At 37.8% G+C, this 22,604-nt stretch overlaps 1 protein-coding gene across 1 annotated transcript in view; it reads left to right on the top strand.

Moving 5' to 3' along the window:
• Positions 1-22,604, top strand: part of PTPRN2 (protein tyrosine phosphatase, receptor type N2) — a 1,506,109-nt gene that overhangs the window by 1,421,544 nt on the left and 61,961 nt on the right. Inside the window, exons 16-17 of the mRNA XM_027841109.1 lie at positions 9,483-9,556; positions 18,794-18,871. Of these exons, the coding sequence (XP_027696910.1) occupies positions 9,483-9,556; positions 18,794-18,871 (152 nt within the window). The remainder of the gene's footprint in view (positions 1-9,482; positions 9,557-18,793; positions 18,872-22,604) is intronic.

The raw sequence follows: 22,604 nt of genomic DNA, 5'->3' as shown, positions 1-22,604 counted from the left end.
TATTAGTCATCCTGCCTAATTATTATTTTTATTGATAAATTTTGTTTTTACATGACATCGATTTCTAATATGTTTTCTCTTACCACAACCACTCATCAAACCTTCTCTTGTAACCAAAACTAAAAAAGAAAAAGAAAAAAAAACAGTTCAGCAAAATTATCTAATTCATCAATGGCTTATGTGACAGCCTATGCAACATTGCACACCCATAGTTCCCACCTCTCCAGTGAAGGGAAGAAAGTGTATTTTCTCATCTCGGATCCAAGCTTAGTCCTAATCATTTACTGTGAATAATTACTTCTACATACTGGTGATGAATGAAGCTATTCTTGAGACCTTAACTGGTAATGAGAGTTTTTAACTTCTTAGTATCCTAACTATCTCTTGGTTTCCAAAAAAGGAAAACAAAATGGCATTCTTGACTTGTTTTACTACTTGCCTATTAATGTATAGGTTGACAGTGTATGGCCTTGTCACTGGAAAGGGATAGTTTGGAAGATTTTTGGTTTCTTTTTTTCCCCAAGAAATTCCTTTGAGTGAACACATCCAAGAGAACAGTTTACTCAATGTTCACAATTATGTAAAAGAAAACACTGAAGGAAATCAGAACTCTAATCATGATTTTAATGTATTGAAGAATGCTTCCCTCCCCTTAATGCAGAGGTGGTTGTCTTTGGTGTGGAATAAGGTATACCCTGTCAGACATGGCCAGTGTGTTTATTTGTTTTCCTTATTTAATTTTTTTGGGGGGTGGGGGGAGTGTTGCAAGGGAAGTTACTACTAAGGAATGGACGTGGAGAGAGTATCATTAAGAAGTGAAAGCATTTTTTTTGAAGAGCATCAGTAAAAATAATTCTTTTTTTAAAATCCTATGGCACCCATATGATAAATTAAAAAAACAAAAAACCTCAGGCTACAAAGGGGTATAAAAATGTGCATACCCTTTGACCCAGCAATAGCATTTCTAGGGCTGTATCCCAAAGAGATCATAAAAATGGGAAAAGGACCCACATGTACAAAAATATTTATAGCAGCTCCTTTTGTGGTGGCAAAGAATTGGAAATTGAGGGGATGCCCTTCAATTGAGGAATGGCTGAACAAGTTGTGTTACTATTATGTTACTATTGTGTTACAAGAAATGATGAGCAAACAGATTTCAGAAAAACCTGGAAAGACTTGTATGGTCTGATGCTGAGTGAAGTGAGCAGAACCAGGAGAATGTTGTACACAGTAACAGCCACGTTGTACGATGACTAATGTTGATAGGCTTAGCCCTTCTCAGCCATACAAGGATCTCCAAAGGTCTCATGATGGATGCAATCCACATCCAAAGAAAGCACTATAGAGTTTGAATGCAGATTGAAGCATACTTTTGCTATTTTTTTTCTTCTATTTTGTTTTGTTTCCTCTTTCTTGTGGTTTCTCTGATTGGTTCTAATTCTTCCTTACAACATCACTAATGTGAAAATATATTTAATAGGAATGTATATGTATAGCCTATATCAGATTGCATATTGTCTTGGGTGGGGAAGGAGGGTGAGAAAAATTTAAAACAGAAAAAAAAAAACCTCAGGCTAGATGTAGAGATAATTTCCTTTATAAAAAACGGATGTCCTAATGAAGGCTAAGAAGATGCACTCTTCTGAATAGTACCTCTTGAGTATATTTTCTAATGATACTTGTTAGCATTCTCAAATCTCTCAAAAAGGCCAAGGAGACTGCTTGCTGTATCTGCACTCACCTCTGAATTCCATATTTTCCACCTTTATTTGGGGCTTCACTCTACAAACAATATGAGAGTAAGTGATTTCCATATTTAGACAACTTGATTATGGCCCCCACAGCTAATAACCTTTTATCATGATCAACTTCAGGACATACTACACAGAGGTTGAACCATAGGGAAAAGTCAGGGAGGGCCTCATGGAACTGAGAAAGATAACTGTACTGGTCTCCTCCCTAGTGAATATACTTAGCATCATATTACCAATCATCTTCCATTAACTAAGTAGATAGTATTCTGGATGTACCCCCAGATAAAGAGAAGCAATTTGTCCATCAGTGAGATGAAAAAAAATTTTGATTCCTACCATTGTGTGGATTTTTTGCCATCTGCTGGCATGTTCCTGATGTTCATTAGCAATAATACCAATTTATCAAAATGTGTCATCCATTACATTCAAGTTAGAACTTATAGCAAAGGGACCCCTTTCAGTTCCAAAGCAACACCTTTGTTACTGATGCATTCATTTTAGAATGCAAACTCCAGTTAACTCCTAGTTAACCCCCTACAAATTGTGAGTTATAAATAGCATAAGAGAGTGATTGTGGTTGATAATACAGGAAACTTGACATGCTAGTTTGCCCATTTGTTAAAGGAAGGGGCGATAAGTTAGTACCTGTGATATCCATTTATTTGATCTTTGTTTTTTGTTACCATTGAGCGATGTCCTCTTTTATATAGCTGTACTCATTTTGCATATTTTTCTTTTGACTCTTCTATCTTCATTTAGCATCACTTCATACAAATGAACTCTTCACATTCTTTATGATGCAGTAATATTTCACTATTCTCATATGTCACTTTTAATTCAGCCACTCCCCAGTCATTGGGCATACTGTTTCTTTCTAACTCTGGTATTATACACTGTGATTCTAGGGATATTTTGTAGAAGTAGGTCTTTATTTTCTGTCAGTACACGTATAAAGCTAGTAGTGGAATCCTTGGATCAGAAGTTTGATCAATTCCATAACAGGTTAGCAACCTCCTCAGGCAGAGAAATCTCAGCCCAAATTATCAGTGTGAACTGTGGTCAGGTGACGTTAAAAGATGCTCTTACCTTGATTACAGATCACCAACATCATAAGGACCTTCTCTTTCCAATAATGGTGGAACTCATGCCTGTCAAGTACTCTGTTGCTTTGTAATGCTATCTAAAGTGATCTATATTGAAGAACTATATGAAACATAAGGCCCTTTTTCTACTTAGAGTAACTAAGCTTGCTTATATATGGATCTGCACTACACAGCACAGTGTGGTACAAAGAACTCTAGCTTTGGAGCCTGAAGACCTGAATCTGAATCCCCCTTTTGACATTTTCTATCTTTAGATCATTAGACAAGTCATTTACCCTGCCATGCCTTCTTTCTCCTTAGCTGTAAAATAAGGGGCTTGTGTATTTATGGTCCCTTCTAGCTCCAAATCCATGATTCTATTAATGAGTCAAGTTATATTTAGCTAGCACCATAATTTTAGACAGTACATAGCTTTTTTTAAGGAATTTGGTGGGGGGGGGAGAGCAGTTCCAGTACATCTATGGGGAAGTGAATGAAGTGTCATTGGCACCTCAGGTTTAACTGAGGCAAGATATGGTCAGTCAATCAATAATTAATCAATAAACATTTATTAAGTGCCATCTATATACCAGGCACTGTGCTAAGTGCCGGGGATACAAAAAGAGTCAAAAGATAGTCCCTGCCTTCAAGGAGCTAACAATCTAATGGGAGAGACAACAAGCAAACAAATATTTACAAACAAGCTATATACAGCATAAACAGGAAACAATTAACAGAGAGAAGGCACCGGAATTAAGAGGGGCTGGGAAAGGCTTCCTATAGAAGATGGGATTTTAGCTGGCAAAGGAAGCCAGTAGGCAGAGATGAGGAGGGAGGGCATTCCAGGCATAGGGGACAGCCAGAGAAAATGCCCCAAGCCAAGGGATGTTTCTTTATATACCTTTGATGTTATATCACAATTCTCTTTCCAGATCTGTGATTTCCTTAGGAAACTCCCATTACCAATGCAGATTGGCAACTGCCCTGCAATTTGTAGTCCTTAGAGTAGCCTGGGACACTGGTGAATTATCCAAGGTCACACAGTCTAGATGATCTTTGAAGTCACCTTACACGTCTCATGCTCCACAAGGCTGCAATTTAAACAGGAGTCATTATTCTGCACTGAAGGAGGACAACCAGGTTGGATTTCAAGCTCCACCACTAATTCTGTGACCTTGGACAAGTCACTTCTTGGTCATGCAGTTTTTTTCATCTGCAAAATAAAAATAATGATCCTTGCACCATCAGTAACGTATGTAAAAAGACTTTGAAAATTATAAAATTCCATATAAATTTTAGGTGGTATTTTTATATTTTATATTTTGCTATGGTTGTACATTTTTTAAACCATCTTAAATGTATAGCCACTGAAAATTCCTTCCTTTTTCCAATGCCTTATTCTAAGGCCTCCCTTCTTTTCTCTCTTCATAATTCCTTAATTAGTCAAAATATTTATTGAGCACATACTACTTGAAAGATATTTGTCTTCATGCATTGGAGGCTACAGTGAAACGACATGTGTTTGAACATATATGTTTGAAAAGATAACTAGCAATACAGAGCAATATTAGAAGTCATAATGAATAAATTGATTATAGATTTAGAGCTGGAGGGCCTCTCAGTGGCCATTTACTTCACACACACCACCATTTTCTAGATGAGGAAACTGAGGCCCTGAGTGACTTTCCCAAGGTCATACAAGGAGTAAACACCAGAGATGGGATGGTATCCCAGGAATTCAGAGAGGTCACGTGGACCTATTCACCATGTTTTGGGGGTTTTTTGTCATTGTTTTTCCTATAATATGTCTATTCCTTCTTCCCTCTCTTTAAATTTCTGATTTGAGGGGCAGCTAGGTGGCGCAGTGGATAGAGCACCAGCACTGAAGTCAGGAGGACCTGAGTTCAAATCCAGCCTCAGACCAAACACTTGACACTTAATAGCTGTGTGACCCTGGGCAAGTCACTTAACCCCAATTGCCTAAAAACAAACAAACAAACAAACAAACAGATTTCTGATTTGGAATTTCATTACAAGAAACTAACTCATCAAGTTAATAGACTAGAAGGAAGAGATAATGATTTGCATGTGTGATTTCTGGTTTTTTAATGAGAATTCACAGATTTACCTATTGAAGCAGACTCCTGGCAAACAATTGCTGGACCAAGACCTAGCCTAGAGAATTTAATGCCTCTGTCCTCGAATACTTTCAAGTCAATGCCTGAAATTTGAGCACAAAAGAAGTGGGAAGAGGTTCCTTACTGAGAACAGGAGGAGACAAGATTCAATAACTCAAGCACAGGATAGGCTTGCTTTTATGATCTCAAGAGCTCCAGCTCGATTTTTTTGCCTTGTTCAAATTGCTTAATCTTTCAGTGCTGGCTCTGATGAATTTTTCAGAATCTCGGAGATCCCGATGCATCATCTCATTTACTGGTCCTCATAAAATTTCTGTGAAATGAGTAGGGAGCCACAGTCTTATTGTCTGTTTTGTAGGCTAAATAAGTCGGTGAATGAATGAATGAATGAATGAATGAATAGCTGAATCACAGAAAACCTAAATGATTTATCCAAGTGGCAGAGCCAGGCCAGGAACTAAATAAAGGTTTCTAATACCCAGACCAGCCTAATGATTTACCCATTAGACCACTAATTCCCAGGCCTGGTTTTGTGACACCGTCCTCCCCCTTCCACCTTAACTTCTCTTCTTTCTCTCCCAGGAGATCCCTGATTGTCTCAAGTGCAAATTTTTTCAAATACAAAACAAAATACATTCCAATTAAAAAAAAAATAACAGTAAGTTAGAGTATATGGTACTTTTTTAGTTGAGAGAGTGGTGCCCTAGGATCAGACAAATAGCCACAACTCCTCAAAGTTTGAACTCCCTGTGATCTCAACCAAACAGCACTTCAGTAATGCTCCATAGGGTGATTATCACCATTGTACACAGCAAAGAAAAAAAAAACAGAAATCTCAGGCTCAGGTGCAAGTCCCCTTCCTTCCCCTCCCCTGCCAGAGTATGGAAAGGTCACCACAGGGCATTTTCATTACAATCAGTCTCCCCAACTTATAGGGCAGCTCCTTCATTTCTCCATTAGAGCATCCAGCTGGCAGGCCTCTCCCAAAGCCCAGTGAGGGTGGGAGCTGCTTTCTTTGCTGCTGGTTTGCTTACAAAGCTCTGGGGGCCAGCCTGCCTTGTCAGGCCTTGCCTCTCCTGGCCTGCCCTTTGTTGATGACAAACCTCAGGAAGGCCTACTCTCTGCAGCCTGAGACCTCGCTAAGTGCCTATTCAGCTCTACAAGGAGGGGGGAGGCTTGTCTCCAGTCGGCATTGAGCACATTTAAAATGGGCATTAGCTCCCCGAGCCAGGAAATTGCTGAGCTGTAATTCTTCCCCTCAATCCCCTCAATGATGCCCCCCCTACCACCATCTTCTCTTTCTATAGTGACCCTGCCCATCATGAAGTTCTCTCAGACAATGAGGAGCAGACCCCTTGTTGGTGCTATCACAAGTGCCTAAAGTTGTCTGTGTTGAAAATATTTATAATGAAGCTAGGCTCCTGTGAGTCCCGGTGAAGCAGCCAGCAACCCTGCCCTTTTATGCCAGCCTTCTATGGAGGCCTGAACAATGAGACCCTGGTGTAGCCCTTGAAAAAAGGGTGCCCACTTCTGAGCAAAATGCAAGTCAGTGGCTTTGATGTACCCAGACGTCCCCAGCCATGCAAATGGTGTCTGAGAGCCTGAATTTTGTGACGGTATTTAGGAACCTAACAAGTAGTGCTGACCAGTTTTTGGGTTTTGGTTTTTGGTTTTTTCCCTTCTGGACTATTTTATCTCACTTTCCTGGCATTCTTAGAGTTTCTACTCTCTTTGTAAGAGGCCGAGGTCATTTAGTCCGTGATATTTTTATATCACTTTTCACATCTAAGTAATCCCTTCTTTTATAGTCTAGTAGAGTGATTTGGCAGCTAAAATCAACTTTCATATTAGAGGATATAAAACTGCATCCACCGCTATTGGCTTCCCCGTATTGCTTTCCTCTCATCCAAGCCCCCTCTCTCTGAAGAAAATGGAGCTCAGAAACAACATCAGAGGAGCATTGGTTTATATATCTTGGTTTTTTCCAGCAGGAGGCAGTGGTCATTATCTGGTGGATCAGGAAGATGGGTTATCCAAGTCCAGTCATTCACACAGACTGGCTTTTGGCACCTCATTTCTCCAGATAATTTTCTAGGATTATAAATTGCAGAGAAGGTATCAACCTCCGCCAGCTAGAGTTTCCTCATCCCAGAGTTCCTTGTATCAATGAAATCCATCACAGTGAAATCTACATCTTTTTTCCCCCCATAACATGTCAAATCTAATCTCTAAAACCACCAGGTAGGTAGGTGGGTGGTCTCCAAAGGTTCCCTAGAAGAGTTTGATTATAATAGATCATTCCTTCTGTACCTTAGAAAACTTGTTTAGGTATCCTCTGACGTACTGGCTGTGTGTGTGCCTGGGCAAAGGTACTTATTCTCTCAGTGCCCCCAAAAACTCTAAAAACCATGGAGTACAGAGGAGTTAACCATTGCACTGGTGGATGGAGTTCCAATTCTTCAAGTTCCCTACAAAGAAAAAATTTGATAAGTTTCTGTATCCTCAAATTTTTCCAAGACCTAGACTTTCTTAAAAAAAAAAAAAAAAAAAAAAACCAAGTTTTCTCAGAGGAATGAAAGAGAAAAAATCAAGCTTAAAATAAAAAATTCCTATATGTTTTCAACTACTATTTCACTACTAAGTATTTACCCCTTGCCATTTACTAATTTTCCTGGAAGCCAACAGGGCTGTCCTGTTGAAATGCCTTCAGGGCTGGAGATAAAGGGAAAAAGTCCACCATTGCTAACACTTGCTTCTAGAGTCCCCTGCACCCAGGTTGTCTTTATTTTTTAAAGTAAAAAAAAAAAACAAAAAAAAACAAACAAAAAAACAATTAAATGTGCTTCTGCATATAACACCAAAAAACCTTCACTGAAAGAAAGAATGTTATGTCAATTTAGATTTTCAGGCAGCACTTTTCTGAGAGAAGAGAAATAAAGATGATTATAGACCTGAAAAAAAATATGGGGAAGGAGAAGAAGAAAGGAATAATTTGAGTTTTGTATTTCCCTTATAAACAAACACAGGCAGCGAGGTGGTGCAGTGAATAGAGCACCAGGTCTGGAGACAGGAAGAACTGAGTTCAAACCTAGCCTCAGAACATTTAGTAGCTGGGTGACCCTGGGCAAGTCACTTAACCCTGTTTGCCTCAGTTTCCTCATCTGTAAAATGAGCCGGAGAAGGAAATGGCAAAACACTCCAGTATCTTTGCCAAGAAAACCCCAAATGGGGTCAGGGAGAGTCAGACGTGACTGAAAAAACAACTTACTGTACTTATGTCACCAAACTTCATTTTACCTTGCCTAAGCAAGCCAGTTTCTCTGATTTTACATTTACTTCCTCCATGATTTTTCCCTTAAAATGACAAATATCAAAAGTCCCTAAAAAAAAAAAAAGCCCACAGGCAGGATATACAGGGTGTCCCAAAAGTACAGTTTCACTTTTAATAGTTTGCAACTGCCCTAAGACTTTTGGGACAGACTGTGTGTTATAACAGGAATGCCACTGGTATACTGAGGAACCTATTCTTTCTTAAACTGACATAATGGATGCTTGGAATTAATAGGCCATCAATTATATGGATAGGGAATTACTTTAAGCTCCAAGTAAAGTGGTTTGCTGCAATATTATGCAAATGTTTTGTTTGTAGAAAATGTATTATTTTCCTCATTCCATTTCCATTTCTTTATTATGTCTTCCTCCGTTCCTTTTTAAAATAAATTTCTGTACTCTTTAGGCTACTGCCCTCTATAGTTTACACAGTCTTATTAAGTAATAGCCTAAAGTTGGTTGTTCTTAGTTTGATTTATTTATCATACATTAACAATGCTCTAAATCCTATGTAAAATATGTTCTTTTTTTGGCAGGGGGGGGAAGGGCAAAGCATCCCCAGTTTAGAGAGTCACTTCACCTAGATACATCTTCAATTTAACTTAAGGCCTGAACACCAAGAGATTAAGTGACCTTGCCTATGGTCAACACGGCTAGTGTGTGTCAGAGTCAAGACCTGAAACCCAGGCCTTCCCAATGCCAAGGCGAACTTTCTAATCACTAGATCAATCTATCTCTTCAATTTTGTCCTATGACTTGAGTGCAAAGATTGTCCTATATGAAACACAGATAAAGTCCTAGTCACCATATTCACAATCAAAATAAGAAAAAATCTGACTTAGAGGATGCCAATGGAAAACTGTATATCTCTTTCCCTTTCCTGCCTTCTTACTCTTCTTCCATCCATTTAAAATAGAAGAAGAACCAGACAGAGAACAGGGAGAGGAGAGGGAACAGAATAAAGACCTCTGCAGAATAACACTTTTGGGCTTAATGAAAAAAAATTATTTGAGGGATATCTCAAAGAATAGAGGTCTGATTTGGTATATACATACATTACCTGAGAGAAGATAGCATTGACATTCATTATTAAAGCAGCATGTCATGCAGGCAGGTGGAAGGACTGAGCAGAAATCTAATTATGTTTTTTTTTTTCTTTCCATTGGGTTTGCTTACAGATGATCATTCCAGGATACTTCTGAAATCCGAAAATAGCCATGACAATTCTGACTACATCAATGCAAGTCCCATTGTAAGTATGTAAACTGATCCTAAGCCGACTCTTGGTCTTTCTTCAGGTAGCATTAATATGGCCAGATCACCAATATTGTTTTAATTAGCAGGGCTGTTTTTCTGAAACAAGGTGAGCCAAAAATAATTCTGACCCGCTATTAAAGGAGTTCCTTAAACTTGCAAATATGGCCTACTCAGACCCCATTTAATGAACAGAAGCTCCTAGCCTGGTAAAGTGGATTCAAGGTTTCCAGGGATGGGACACCTGCAGACTCAAGTCAAAGGGCCGCACTTGAGGACTTAGAGGCGCCACCCCTAGAACTTTAGACAATTAACTTATTGGAAGATGAGATCAGTGAGTGTGGGGCAGGATTCTCCATTCATTCTATTATGAGTCTTTTTTCTGAGTTGCCTACCCTCCTTTCCTTTAGTAGAAAAGAGAGGAAAAGCCTTCGAATGCAAACCCATCGCTTTTTTAAATGGCTGATGACTCCAGGTTAGATTCAGAATTATGGGTTAGTCCCCTTAGTGGGGGAAGACTTTCTTTTTAAGAAAAAGACTGCTTCCTGATTGTACCCTTATTTGAGGAACCAACACTTGGAATGTAGTGAAAATCTCAAGGATTGTCTATATTGGGGGGCAGGAAATTGACATGGCTATTTCTCATAAACCACTTGGCCCAAGACCCCAGTGAATAGGAAGTATTTCTGTCTTCCAGAGATGCCTTACACACCCACTTCTCATGCGGGCCTCATCCTGTTGACTTTTTTCTTTTCCTTTGTGGACTGGGGTTAGACAGATAAGGTTGAAAAGGGGGCTATCTGGCCAATCTTAACTGAACATGATGGGAGGGGGGTGGAAGGAGGGAGGAAAAGGGTGAAAAGTCAGACTTCAAGGGGTGACTCAAGCAGATTTTTCAAAATTGAATGTGATGAATATGATTGCAGATGGGAAAAGAGATAAGCTGTTATCTACAAGTAAAGAAACTGCCGAAAGACAGGTTTTTAAGAGGGTGTACTTAGTGGCATTTTAAACTGAAAGCTGAGCTGTGGGAATTTGTTATCTGTATGTCAAGGTAGGGGGAATTTTGCTTCCTGGGCTTCCTGCCCCTCCCTTTAAGGATTTTCCTTTAAATTTGGTGTCTCGAAGAAGCAAGGTGACAGGAATCTCTCTGAAGATTACAAAGCTATGATGGATCAAATGCTTGTGCCACTCGAGATCATAGGGAGAAGAAAGTAGTTGGCTACTTGAGTTAGAAGGCTGAGATCCTAAGTAGGAAGCAATAGGAAGTTACAGAGTTTTTATATCTACCTGGCAAAATTCACTTACACACTGAATTATTTTAGAATCAAAACAATACTTCTGTGTTTCTCCAGAGAAGCTTCTAGAACAGAGCCAGAAACTCTTTGTAAGGGACTACTTGGTACAGTTATTGGGTTTTGGCTTAGCCCTCACACGGTTTATTTTCACAGAATCAGAACTAGGGACTGTGATCGCCAGAATTCTGGACCTATGAAATTGACTAATTTTGTGACTTAGGACAAGTGGGGTCTCATCAGTAAATAAGGTGCTTGGTCTACATCAGGGGTTCTTAGTTGGCACAGTAGAGAGAGCTCTGGGACTGGAGTCAGGAAAAACTGAATTCAAATCTGGCCTTAGACACTTACTTGCTTTGTGACTCTGGGCCTCCGTCTTTCTCACTTTCTTCAACTGTAATGTGGGGATAATAATAGCACCTACATCACAGGGCTGTTGTGAGGACCAAATGAAATTAATATTTATAAAGCTTAATAAATGCTTGTTCCTTTTCTCTTCCTTTCCTTCTTCATAGACCCCTTCTCAGAATAATATTTTAAATGTATAAAATAAAATACATAAGTTTACAAAGGAAAGCAACTGTAATGAAATAGTTAATTTTTTTTTTTTTTGCATTAACATGCCTCAGGTTAAGAACCCCTGGTCTACATGACCTCTGAGAGCTTTTCCTATTCTAAATCTATATTCCTATGTGTTGGCAATTACCATTGCTGAGACACCCACTCCAGAAGGGGAAAAGCTGATAATCTGCAATTAATATTCTCACAGAGTTGCCTGGGACACTTAAGGTTGAGAGATGCCCGTGGTCACCCAGCTAGGATGTATCAGAGGCCTGACCTCAATCAGGTCGTCCTGACTCCAAGGCCAGGCTTCTGTACGCCATTTGCTGCCTCTCTGATTCACATGGGCCAGAGATTAAATCATATTCCCTGGTTCAGAACAACCACATGGAAAAAAAAAAAACCTGCCTTTTTGGAATAGTCACATGATTAGTTCTTTAGCCTCCACCCCCTACCCCCACTACCACCACCATGGTTATAAGGGTACTCAATGCTATTGAGCCTACATATGTGCTCAATGAGTAGAATTAGATGGGAAGAGAGCAAGTGGCAACAGGAACAATAATAATAATTGTGGGCCAACAAATTGTTGGTGCTAATCTACAGGTCTTATTTAGAGCACTTTGTCTGAGACCTGATTAAAATGGAAATTGAAAAAGAAATCAAGTTATGATTGAGTAATGGAATAATTGGAAAAGTTGGTCAGAGATTTGGTCGACTACCTCCCCCCTACCTTCACCCAGATCTTTTTTTAAAGGGGAAAAACGAATTGCATCGTTTTGATTGTTTTGCTTCTGGAAAAAAATACAATCAAGTTTTCTTTCACTTATGTTTCCAATATTCCCATCTTAGGGACATTTAATTGTTTTTTCTAGTTAATACAATGAGATACCTTTAGGATTTTTTAAAGTTAGTCATGGTTTAACAAAATTGTAGTTCATGCATTTACCACTCCATCATCTTATTTTAATAATCCCAGTAATGATCAGAATTTCCTAATGGTATTTTTGTTATTAGGCATTGTGATACTGGATAATAAGAGGCTATTTTTTTTCATTGTGTCAGTAAGACAAGTGTTAATAATACAAGACCAGAATTGTCTGAATTGAAAGAAAAAAGCAGTTTCCTTTTTTATTCCCCCCTTGGAGCCCAAGACATCTCATGAGGATAGAGTAAAAATAAATAAATAAAGCAATTATTTTCAAATCTAGAAAGAATTGAGTTACATCTATGTATTTGTGACTGAACTATTTCCATTTTATAGAGCCAGGGGCCCAGCTTCCAGATATTTGAGCTGCTCCAGCCTACCTTAAATCTAAATAGCAATGCTATTTGCCAAAGGAAGGCAGATACCCACATATATGCATATACACTCAGGGGTGTGTTTATGTATGGTTTATATGTATATTCTTTCATGTCATACCTTTTCTCAATTTTTGTTAAAATCTAAAGCTGATCTGTTAGGTCCCCTAGGCCAGCAACTGTTGGGAGCGCAGATGATTTCATAGAATGATTTCATGAATTTTAAAAAATTTCACACTATGAGCAAACATACTGGATTTCTTTCAAATTCTAGGTTGTGAGAATGAGCCAAAGGATACCAACTTTACCTCCTCTCTCTGAAATCACTGAAAGTACAGTGATGATAACTCTTCTACCAGCAATTGAATGAAAAGCTTGCAATTACAGCACAAGGAGACCCTGACTGTGCAGAATAAAACTACGATAATTACATCTGTCATATTTGTACTTAGTCCTCATTAAATTTCAGGGAAATCATCCAGTAGTAAATAATGTGCAATCTTTGCTTTTAAATCAGAGGTCATGAAAGTAAATGGGAATTCTGTTTCCCCTCATAGGGTGTCTAAGAGAAAAACCCATCAACTACATTTAAAAACTCAGCTTGCTTATTATTGAAGACACCAGACTGAGAAATGTCATTAATATGACAGTTTGCTCCAACACAGCATACAAATTTTTTTAACCAAGAACACTTCTCAAATTTTTAATGACATTTAAAAATGAAATTGCTTCTTCATTCCCTCATTTATTTGGAGAAAAATTGTTTAAAATTTCAATTCCAAAGTCATTTAACAAATTCGTATCAAAACCAGCTCTTGTTAAGGTAGAGAGAAAAGTGATGGGCAATGCCTTCTGAGTCTCTTACAGATTTGTGTTTCACTAAAAGAGGATTTTTTCTTCAAAAGAATATGTCTATGCATACATATGACAATGAGATAATAGCACTCTACAAATTATAAAGTGCTATATAAATGTCAGTTATTGTTACTATCACCATATTCAACTATAGTTCTGTGTACTAGATGAAGTTGAACTTAAGTCCAGTCTGACTTTTTATATACATTTAAGAAACTATTCTCCCTTCTGTGCCTTAAAAGATAATAAAATTATATTTCTGGGATGTTGGAAGCAAAATGTAGGAGGTGAAGGAGCCTATAGAAAAATGAAAGTTTTATTCTTCCCAACGTGTGTAAAATTTTAGAATAGGTAGGATCATCCTGAGATGGCCCATTTCACTTTTACCTATTTATTGTTCAGTCTTGTCTGTCTCTTCATGAAAACTTCTTATCTGAATTTTCAAATTTCTTATCTGAAACCCCATTTGGGGTTTTCTTGGCAGAGATACTGGAGTGGTTTGCCATTTTCTTCTCCAGCTCATTTTACATTTGAGGAGACTGAGGCAAACAGGGTTAAGTGACTTGCCCAAGGTCACCCAGCTAGTAAATGGCCAGATTTCAATTCACAAGGATTGTCTTCCTGGCTTCAGGCCTGGAATGCTATCCACTGTGACACCTAGCTGCCCCTCACTTTTATTTAAGCTATACTTAATAGAAGCTGGTCACTTCATGTCTTCTTATTTGACATCAGAATTTAAGAATATTGCTTATTTGTCTTCTCATTTGACATCAGTAAAAAGCTCTTCAATCAGGAAGTATTCTCAGATGGTTCAAAGCTTCTGAATCTGGGTACCACATGCTATTGATATCCAGAATATGGAGAAAGGAGAAGTAAGAATTGTTTACAATGTTGAGAAAATTGTTTCTAAGTCCTCTTCTTAGAGATTCTAGTTTCTCAAGTCAAAATCAAACAGTGGCAATTTTTGTTTTGTTTTGTTTTGTTTTTATAATTGCCATTCTCTAGTTTGAGGCATGGAACCCAATCTTAACAAAACAACACAAAAACTATGCACTATACAAGAGCTTAAGAATGACCCTTCTTTGGATTCCATTTGACTTTACCACATCTTAGGAATTCAAGCTTCCTCATGAGCAAAGGATTCAGCTGAAACAAATGGTTTTCTTTTGGGGGCCGAGGGGAGGGGACTAGTCTTACTAAAAGCAAAATTATACCCTTTAATTACACTTGAATTGCAATGATCTTTGATCCTCTTTTTGCATGAAATCACAAAGCCACCTCTAAGGATGGTTCACTGTGATACTGGCTTGTCTGCTATGGCAGTGTTACTGTGAAAATTTCCATTATGAGAGAAAATGTTTAATAATTGCACCACTTTGCTTTTCCAAATGCACCAACCTTTTAGTGCTGTGAGAAAGCATGTAAACTTTGAGCTCACAGTAACAAAGTCTTTTCACCTTGTACAGCAAGTTCACTGGTGGAAGCTTAGAGCTTGTACAGGCCTGATGTCTCTTTTTTATTAACAAATTGACATATATTTCACTGATGATTTCGGTATCAGCCCTAGGTATCATGTTTGCTTATATATATATATATATATACACACACATATATATGTAAGGGTTATATAACCTATACACTTATGTGCTTAACTGGAGCATATTCTAGTTATGGCACTCAACACTCATATGACCTTGGTCAAGTCACCTCTCATTTCTTATCTGAAAAATGAGGGATTGGATTAGATAACCTATAAGGTCCCTTCTAACTTTATGTCATTGGGTCATTTCAGTCATATTTGACTCTTTGTGACCCCATTTGGGGTTTTCTTGGCCAGGATGCTGGAGTGGTTTGCCATTTCCTTCTCCAGCTCATTTTACAGATGAGAAACTAAGGCCAACAGAGCTAAGTCACTTACCCACGGTCACACCGCTAGTAAGGGTTTAAGGCCAGATTTGAACTCATAGAGAAGAGTCTTCCTGACTCCAAGCCCAGTGCTCTATGGTTGATTACATATCTATAAATACAGATACATATCTCTATATCTCTCTATCTCTATCTCTTTATCTATATATACACATACATATGAAAATGGCTTTGCATAAGCACAAATATGTATATACATACATTCACACAGATAAAGAATAGAACTCAAGGAAGTATTGTTTTAAATGAGAAAAGGAGAAAAGGGATAGGAAAATTTTTCTAACACATATTACTATCCAAGAGAATATGCAGAGAAGACAGTTGATGAATCACTTTTCCATGCTACTAGATAGATTGCAAGGCATATATTCTGTGATCTTCAATCAATTACTTTGATTAGAAATATATATAGTATATATACATACATGTGTATTGTGTGTGTGTGTGTATATATATATACACATATTAGTGTTAATGTATTTACTTTATCCCAAATAGCCTCAAATATGAACCTTCCTAAAAAACACCTAGCAGTTAATGAGACATATTAATTTTAAGTAGTTAAATATTTGCTTTATTTTTATTCAGTTACAGACTGGCTAATAGCATGATAGGAATTTCTGTTGCCTTATATTTGCTATGAGCAAAAAGTGTTCCTGCCCATAATTGTTTTCTCTACAACAGAATGTGCCTAGAATGTAATAATTGTAATTGTCTTTTGAATTATTGTTAAATGGATGACACATTTCTCCACTCTGTGCTCATTATGATGTTTGCCACATTCCAAATAGCAGCTTTTTGACAGCAGCTGATTAGTGCTAAAATACCAATGGCCCAGGCCTGATTCATTAGATAGTTGAGCGTTTGGAAGTATTTCTTCTCTGACAGTACTACTTACATCATCATTGATTTTCTTTGCTTTTGTCTTTAATGAACAAACAGGTGGTTGGTTAAAAAATATTTTTAAAAAATCACTGTAAAATAAATTATGACCTTTCATAAATGTTGACTTATGTATCCTCCCTATACCATTCCCAACTTTTGCTCTTAATCACATATTTGTTGTTTTGAATGCTGTTTAAAATGTAACTATGTTGAATATAGCAGCAGTTTAAAATGCCTTGCCTTCCCAATTGCTTTTGGCAAACAAATCCTTTGACAGGAAGGTGGAGTTTCAATTTTTCTGTACAACTCTTTACAAGGAAGAGGCCAAGGTCCTCGTTAAGAGCTATCACTGCCCCACCCTCATCCTCTAACAAAAACATATTTTAAAAATCAAAAACTCTGATTTCTACTGAGGTTTTTCTTTCTTTCTTTTTTCCTTCTGCAATATTTTAATTGGTACTTTCAATGAAAGTAACATAATTTACCTGTATTGTGTTTGTCGTGGTGAATTTCAACACTAGGTCCAGTTTTAATTATGAATCAGAAAATTAGGAGCATCAAAGGCATTTTTCCTTCCTCAGTATCTTTTTTTTTCCAGCAAGTATCACATTGTTGTTCTGTTAGAATAACTTACATCTGTTCTTTTATGCGCTTTTCCTTTTTCATAGTGCACATAATTATAAGGTGCATTCTTTCGTGCTGACAACCATCACCGCGGAAAACGTTGATAGGCTCTGAACAAATTCAGGAGATGCCTGCTAGAAGGAATCTGTCTTGTACTTACCCTTGTTAAAATTTAAACTTAGAGCAACATTTTAAAGTGGTTCTAAAATACCATAACTTAATGCTTAGCATTGCATGTGGTGGCACATCTCACATCTGAGTTGTTTGGAGTAACAAATCCTTCATCATAATGCTAAAGCCAAGATGGCGCAATACCTTTTCAGTGGGCCCTGAAATCAAGACTGGGGCACCCAAGACAAAGAATAAAAGCATTAAATGAGTCTGATAAGCAAGCAAGCAAACAAATAAATAAATGTCCTCACCTGGGAAACTGTAAATCCTACTACACAACCATACCTTCCACCTCATAAAATGATGATGGTTCACCCTTTGAAACCTGTCCAATTTGGTTTTGCTTCTAGCACTTTTTCTAGGAGATCAACCAATAATCTGAGAATTCTATCAGAAAGTTTTCTTGAACATTGAGTTTAATATCCTCCCACTCACCCCTCCTCTTTACTAGTTGACTGAGGCTTAGGATTTAGGGAAAAGAAACACACCCTATTGCTCTGAAAACCTTCAATGTAGCACTGTAATCCTATTTGGTTCTCAGGCTTTGTTTCTCACCCTCTTTTTTTTCTACTTAGTCTTTGAATTAAATGTTATAATTAAGGTCTTTCAAGCCAAACATCCTCTATTGAGGCTAGCAGGATGCATTTGGACAAATCAACTAGCCAGAAAGCCCACAACTGCATTCTTTTTTTTGTTTGTTTGTTTTTAGTTCCTTGTTCACTGGCATGATGGAAATAGAATAGGAAATTAGCTACTTGAAGGCTGGGACCACTCTTCTGTGAAGTGCTTATCTCACTGTGGGCTCTTAATATCCCTGGACTCAAGGCTGATGATGACTCAGCTAGTGTGAGCTCCTCTCTGGGAGTAAACAAAAACAACCACCCATATGAGATGGGTTAACACTTTCAGAACAACCAACAAGATGCCAGTTATTAATGAACATTTCCAGGGCCCTGAAGAGCTTATTTCTTTTTCATGGATGAGTGGCATTTTCTCTCTCTGTTAAGAGTTTACTGTCTCACAATCCCACACTCACTAGTAGTAACAAATGGGCCCATTATTCTTTGTGCCATGTCTGTGGTAAAGCTGGAGGGCACTTAGATTGGCAACATAGATGGAATGACTATTATATCGTTTGCATGCTTTTACACAATTTCCCTATAGGGAGGGGCTGAGAGTCCCAGAATAGAATACTATCTGGGATCCCATTTCCTCCAATTCTACCTGAATGGATAATGTGTTTAGTGTTGTTTTTTTAGGAGTAAGAGCTCACATTTTCAAATAAATGAATTTGTTGACATCTTAGTTATTTGGGCCAGTAATCCTCATTTCTTTGCAGATATTGATCTTATAACCCCAATTTTAGGTATAAGTAAAGTATTTCAAACTTAACAGGACCAGTTTCCCACCTACTTGGGAACAGGGTAAAGAGATACATTTTTGAGAGATTTTTGTTTGGTTTTTTCCATTTCTGATATGGTTGAATACAAAAATGACATCATGAATCAAGAGAATATATAATCTAAGTTTTCTTTGCCAGTTCTCCTTCAAATATGTTTATCTTCTAGTTTCTTAAGAAAAGTCCAAGTAATTTTTATTGTAATCTTGCCTCTCAGATGGATCATGATCCCAGAAATCCTGCATATATTGCTACCCAAGGACCACTTCCAGCTACTGTGGCTGACTTTTGGCAGGTAAGTCTTTTTTTTTTTTTTAAGTTAAACTCTTTCTGAAAGTAGAATTTATCAAACTGGTCATCAATAACTACTTCCTTTTACTTTATTAAGTTCACTGGAACACAGCCACAGTTGTGTGGGCCAAGATACCTGATTGATTCTACATGCGACATCCTACATTGGTCATTTCATTTAAAAATTAAAGATGTGAGTTAGCCTGTTTTCAAACTGATTGTATTTGAACTTGAGTGTTTCAAAGGTGTAAAAGTTCCCTTTAATATTGAATGTCCATGTTGCCCTAGGAAGTTAGAGAATTCGTATGATTGGATGATAAGAACAGAAGGGTCTTTTGTACATGGGAGGTAATCCCGGTCCTTTTGCCAACTCACAAATTAAATTTAAGCAAACAGAGTAGAACCTCACTTTGATATGATTTGAAATAAAAAAGAATTTCTGTAAACACTGCCCAAGTTACTGGAGCATCATAGTGATGCTATGATTGCTGTGAAGTTGCATCACCTATAACTATATCTTCTGAACAACAACAAAAGGACATTCAATCTGCTAAATGGTATTTTATTTGCAAAGTTCTTGCAGTAGAATGAGGGCTAGATTTGAAGCCAAGGAAAGACCTTGATTCAAATTTCACCTCTAACATTCTGATCACAACTTCTCTGAAGCTCATTTTCTTTGTTTAGAAAATGGGGAAAATAATAGCTTTACAGATTTGTGAGGAGCAAATGAAATAATGTATATATAGTGCTTTGTAAACCTGAAAGTGCTCCATACACATCAGCTGCACCTATAGGGTAGAGTAGCTGGGCGGTGCAGTTGATAGAGCACTGGACTTAGAATCAGGAAGACTCATCTTCCTGAGTTCAAATCTGGCCTCAGACCCTTACTAGCCATGTAACCCTGGGCAAAGCACTTAACCCTGTTAGCCTCAGTTTACTCATCTGTAAAATGAGCTGGAGAAGGAAATGGCAAACTACTCCAGTATCTTTGCCAAGAAATCCCCAAATGGGGTCACAAAGAGTTGGACATACCTGAAACAACACAATAACAACCCTTAGGGCAAATCTGTACTTAAGCGACAGTTCCATGTCATGAAAAAATATTAGAGAACTTTTACTCTAATTAACATATCATCCTCGCCTAATTTGCTAATTTTAATTTGCAAAAAGGAGGGAAACAAACATCCTCATAGGGTTTTACAAAGGTGTATTCTGATATTTTGATGGTTACATGATCTCCATTGGTGCAGGCACTCCTTCCACAAGTTCAGATTGCAACCCACCTATTCCTTCTCATTCTGTTCAGTTTCTGATCATGTCTTTTCTTAAATCTTCCATAGGAGGCCTTTGACATCTTGCCATATGCTGTCCTTGCTAATAGGCTTCTACCTCCTTATATTCACCAGGCATTATCCTTAAGGTCACCTGCAATTTTTATTCCTCCAAGTCTCTTGATATTGAATAAATACCAGTATAATATGTGAGTTGCCCATTATCCTTCTCACTGCATGACTGGCCCACTCTTCCCATCATACCCATATCCTAAAGTTAGCCTTATTCAACACACTTTGTCTTTTTGAGACATATCTCATTTTTGTCTTCTGGTAGCTTAAGAAAAGAAATTTTTGATGTAGCTTTTCTCAATTGGATTAGGACTCAGAAATCATACATTATGAGTGTAAGTTTTAATTGTGGAGATGTTTTACAGACTTTTTTTAACCACTTCACACTTTTGTGAAGTAATAATACTCTAACTGCATTTTCTGATTAACTGAGAGTTATTAATCATTTACACATTGAAACTGCCTAGGGTATGGATAATTCTGCATAGCATGCTTTTCCATGTGGCATTGGCAGGTATTTCAATTATGTGTTTTTAAAAATCCATTCCTTTACCAACTATAAATTTCATTTTAATAACTAGACCACAAACGGTAGTATCAACACATACATAAAGTTAAGATTTTCTTTAATAACTTCAATTAAGTCATTAAAGAATATAATCTTTTCTCCAAACCTCAGGCAGGTACACTGCAGAAGACTTCAGCAATTCTCCTATTAATAACCATTTAAGTTACAAAACTTGAAAATAGAAGTGGTTAAAAAAAAAAAAGCCCTGGGACAATTGAAAAGTACCCTGCTCGGGATCATAACTTCCTCATCCCTGCTTTATGCAGATAGGTGAAGCTGTGGATAGTGTTAGACTTGGAGAAAGGAAATCCTCAGTTCAAGTGCAGCCTCAGCCCCTACCAGCTACGTGACCCTAGGAAAGTCACTTAACTTCTAAGAGTAGAATGGGGATAATAACAGCACCTACTGCCCAAGAATTGTTGTAATGATAAAATGACATAATATTTATAAAGCTCATTGGAAACCTTAAAGTGCTATATAAATGCTATTATTATAGTCCTTGAACTTTATTACTTGCATGGATCTAGGAGCTCATCAGAGTATCAGACTATGTACTCCCTCCACTGGTACGGCCCACAACAGGCTATGAAATGGCCTATGAAATAATTTCTAATGCTGAGATTCTGTAATTCATCCCATGTCCTTCCATAAGTCATTTTTGGTCATCTATCCCATAGATTCTTCCTGTGGGCCTTCAAATAGTTGCTGGTTACTGGTACAACTCTTAGACTGACTCTTACTACTTGACTGGCCCATCTCCTTTTCTGGTCACAGGCCCCCATGATGGCTTTACATCTCACCATAAACTGTCCTTGCTAATATGCTTTGGCCTCCTCATATCCACCAGGCATCATCCTTGAGATCACCTACAATTGTTATTCTTTTGATACCTAAGAAACTGAATCTGATGGAACAAAAAAAAAAATGTACATATATTAGAATGACTTCTGAAGCAGTTTTCTTTTGTCTTAAGCATGATTATAGGGATAAAGATCTTCTGAGCAGTTTACATCACTCCTAGCTGCTTCTAAGCATATCAATTGTCTGAAGGGTCTTGTTACCCTCCTGTTTTATTGAGGTGCTAAAGGAATTTAGAGTCAAAGGCCATTGTGAAGTGGGATTGGTCAAAAAAAAGTAGGAATGTGAAGGTGGATGACAAAGAGAGGCAGGGAGATCGACTTGGAGGGTATTGTCATAGGTAATGAGGCCCTAGATTGGTAGAAATATAATGAAAATATGAGTTTCAGAGACATTTTGAAGGAAGAATCCAACAGGACTTATTGACGGTTTAGCTTCCTTCAACCTTCAGAAAGAAACCTTTCCCAATCCTCCTTAATCTTAGTGCCTACCCTCTGAGAGCAACCCCAGTTTGTCTTGTATATATCTTATTTGAACAGAGTTTTTTGCATGCTGTCTCCCCCATTAGACTAGGAGCTTCTTGAGAACAGAGACTGTTTTTTTGCCTTTCTTTTTATGTCTAGGGCTTAATAATGCCTGGCACAAAGCAGCCACTTAATAAAATGACTAGGGCAGCTAGGTGGCACAGTGGATAGAGCAGTGGGCCTAGAATCAGAAAGATCTGAGTTCAAATCTGGCCTCAGACACTTACTAGCTCTGTGACCCTGGGCAAGTCACTTAACCCTGCTTGCCTCAGTTTCTTCATCTGTGAGATGAGCTGGAGAAGGAAATAGCAAACCACTCATAATGGGGTCATGAAGAGTCGGGCACGACTGAAACGATTGAACAACAAAAAAATAAGATGATTGACTGATGGATATAGATGATGAGAGAAAAATGACTCTTAGAGTCTAGCCTAGAAAACACGG

This window comes from Vombatus ursinus, unplaced genomic scaffold, assembly GCF_900497805.2.
Source record: "Vombatus ursinus unplaced genomic scaffold, bare-nosed wombat genome assembly UNPS02014852.1, whole genome shotgun sequence".
Taxonomy (NCBI): domain Eukaryota; kingdom Metazoa; phylum Chordata; class Mammalia; order Diprotodontia; family Vombatidae; genus Vombatus; species Vombatus ursinus.
This window is presented reverse-complemented; position numbering and strand designations above follow the sequence as displayed.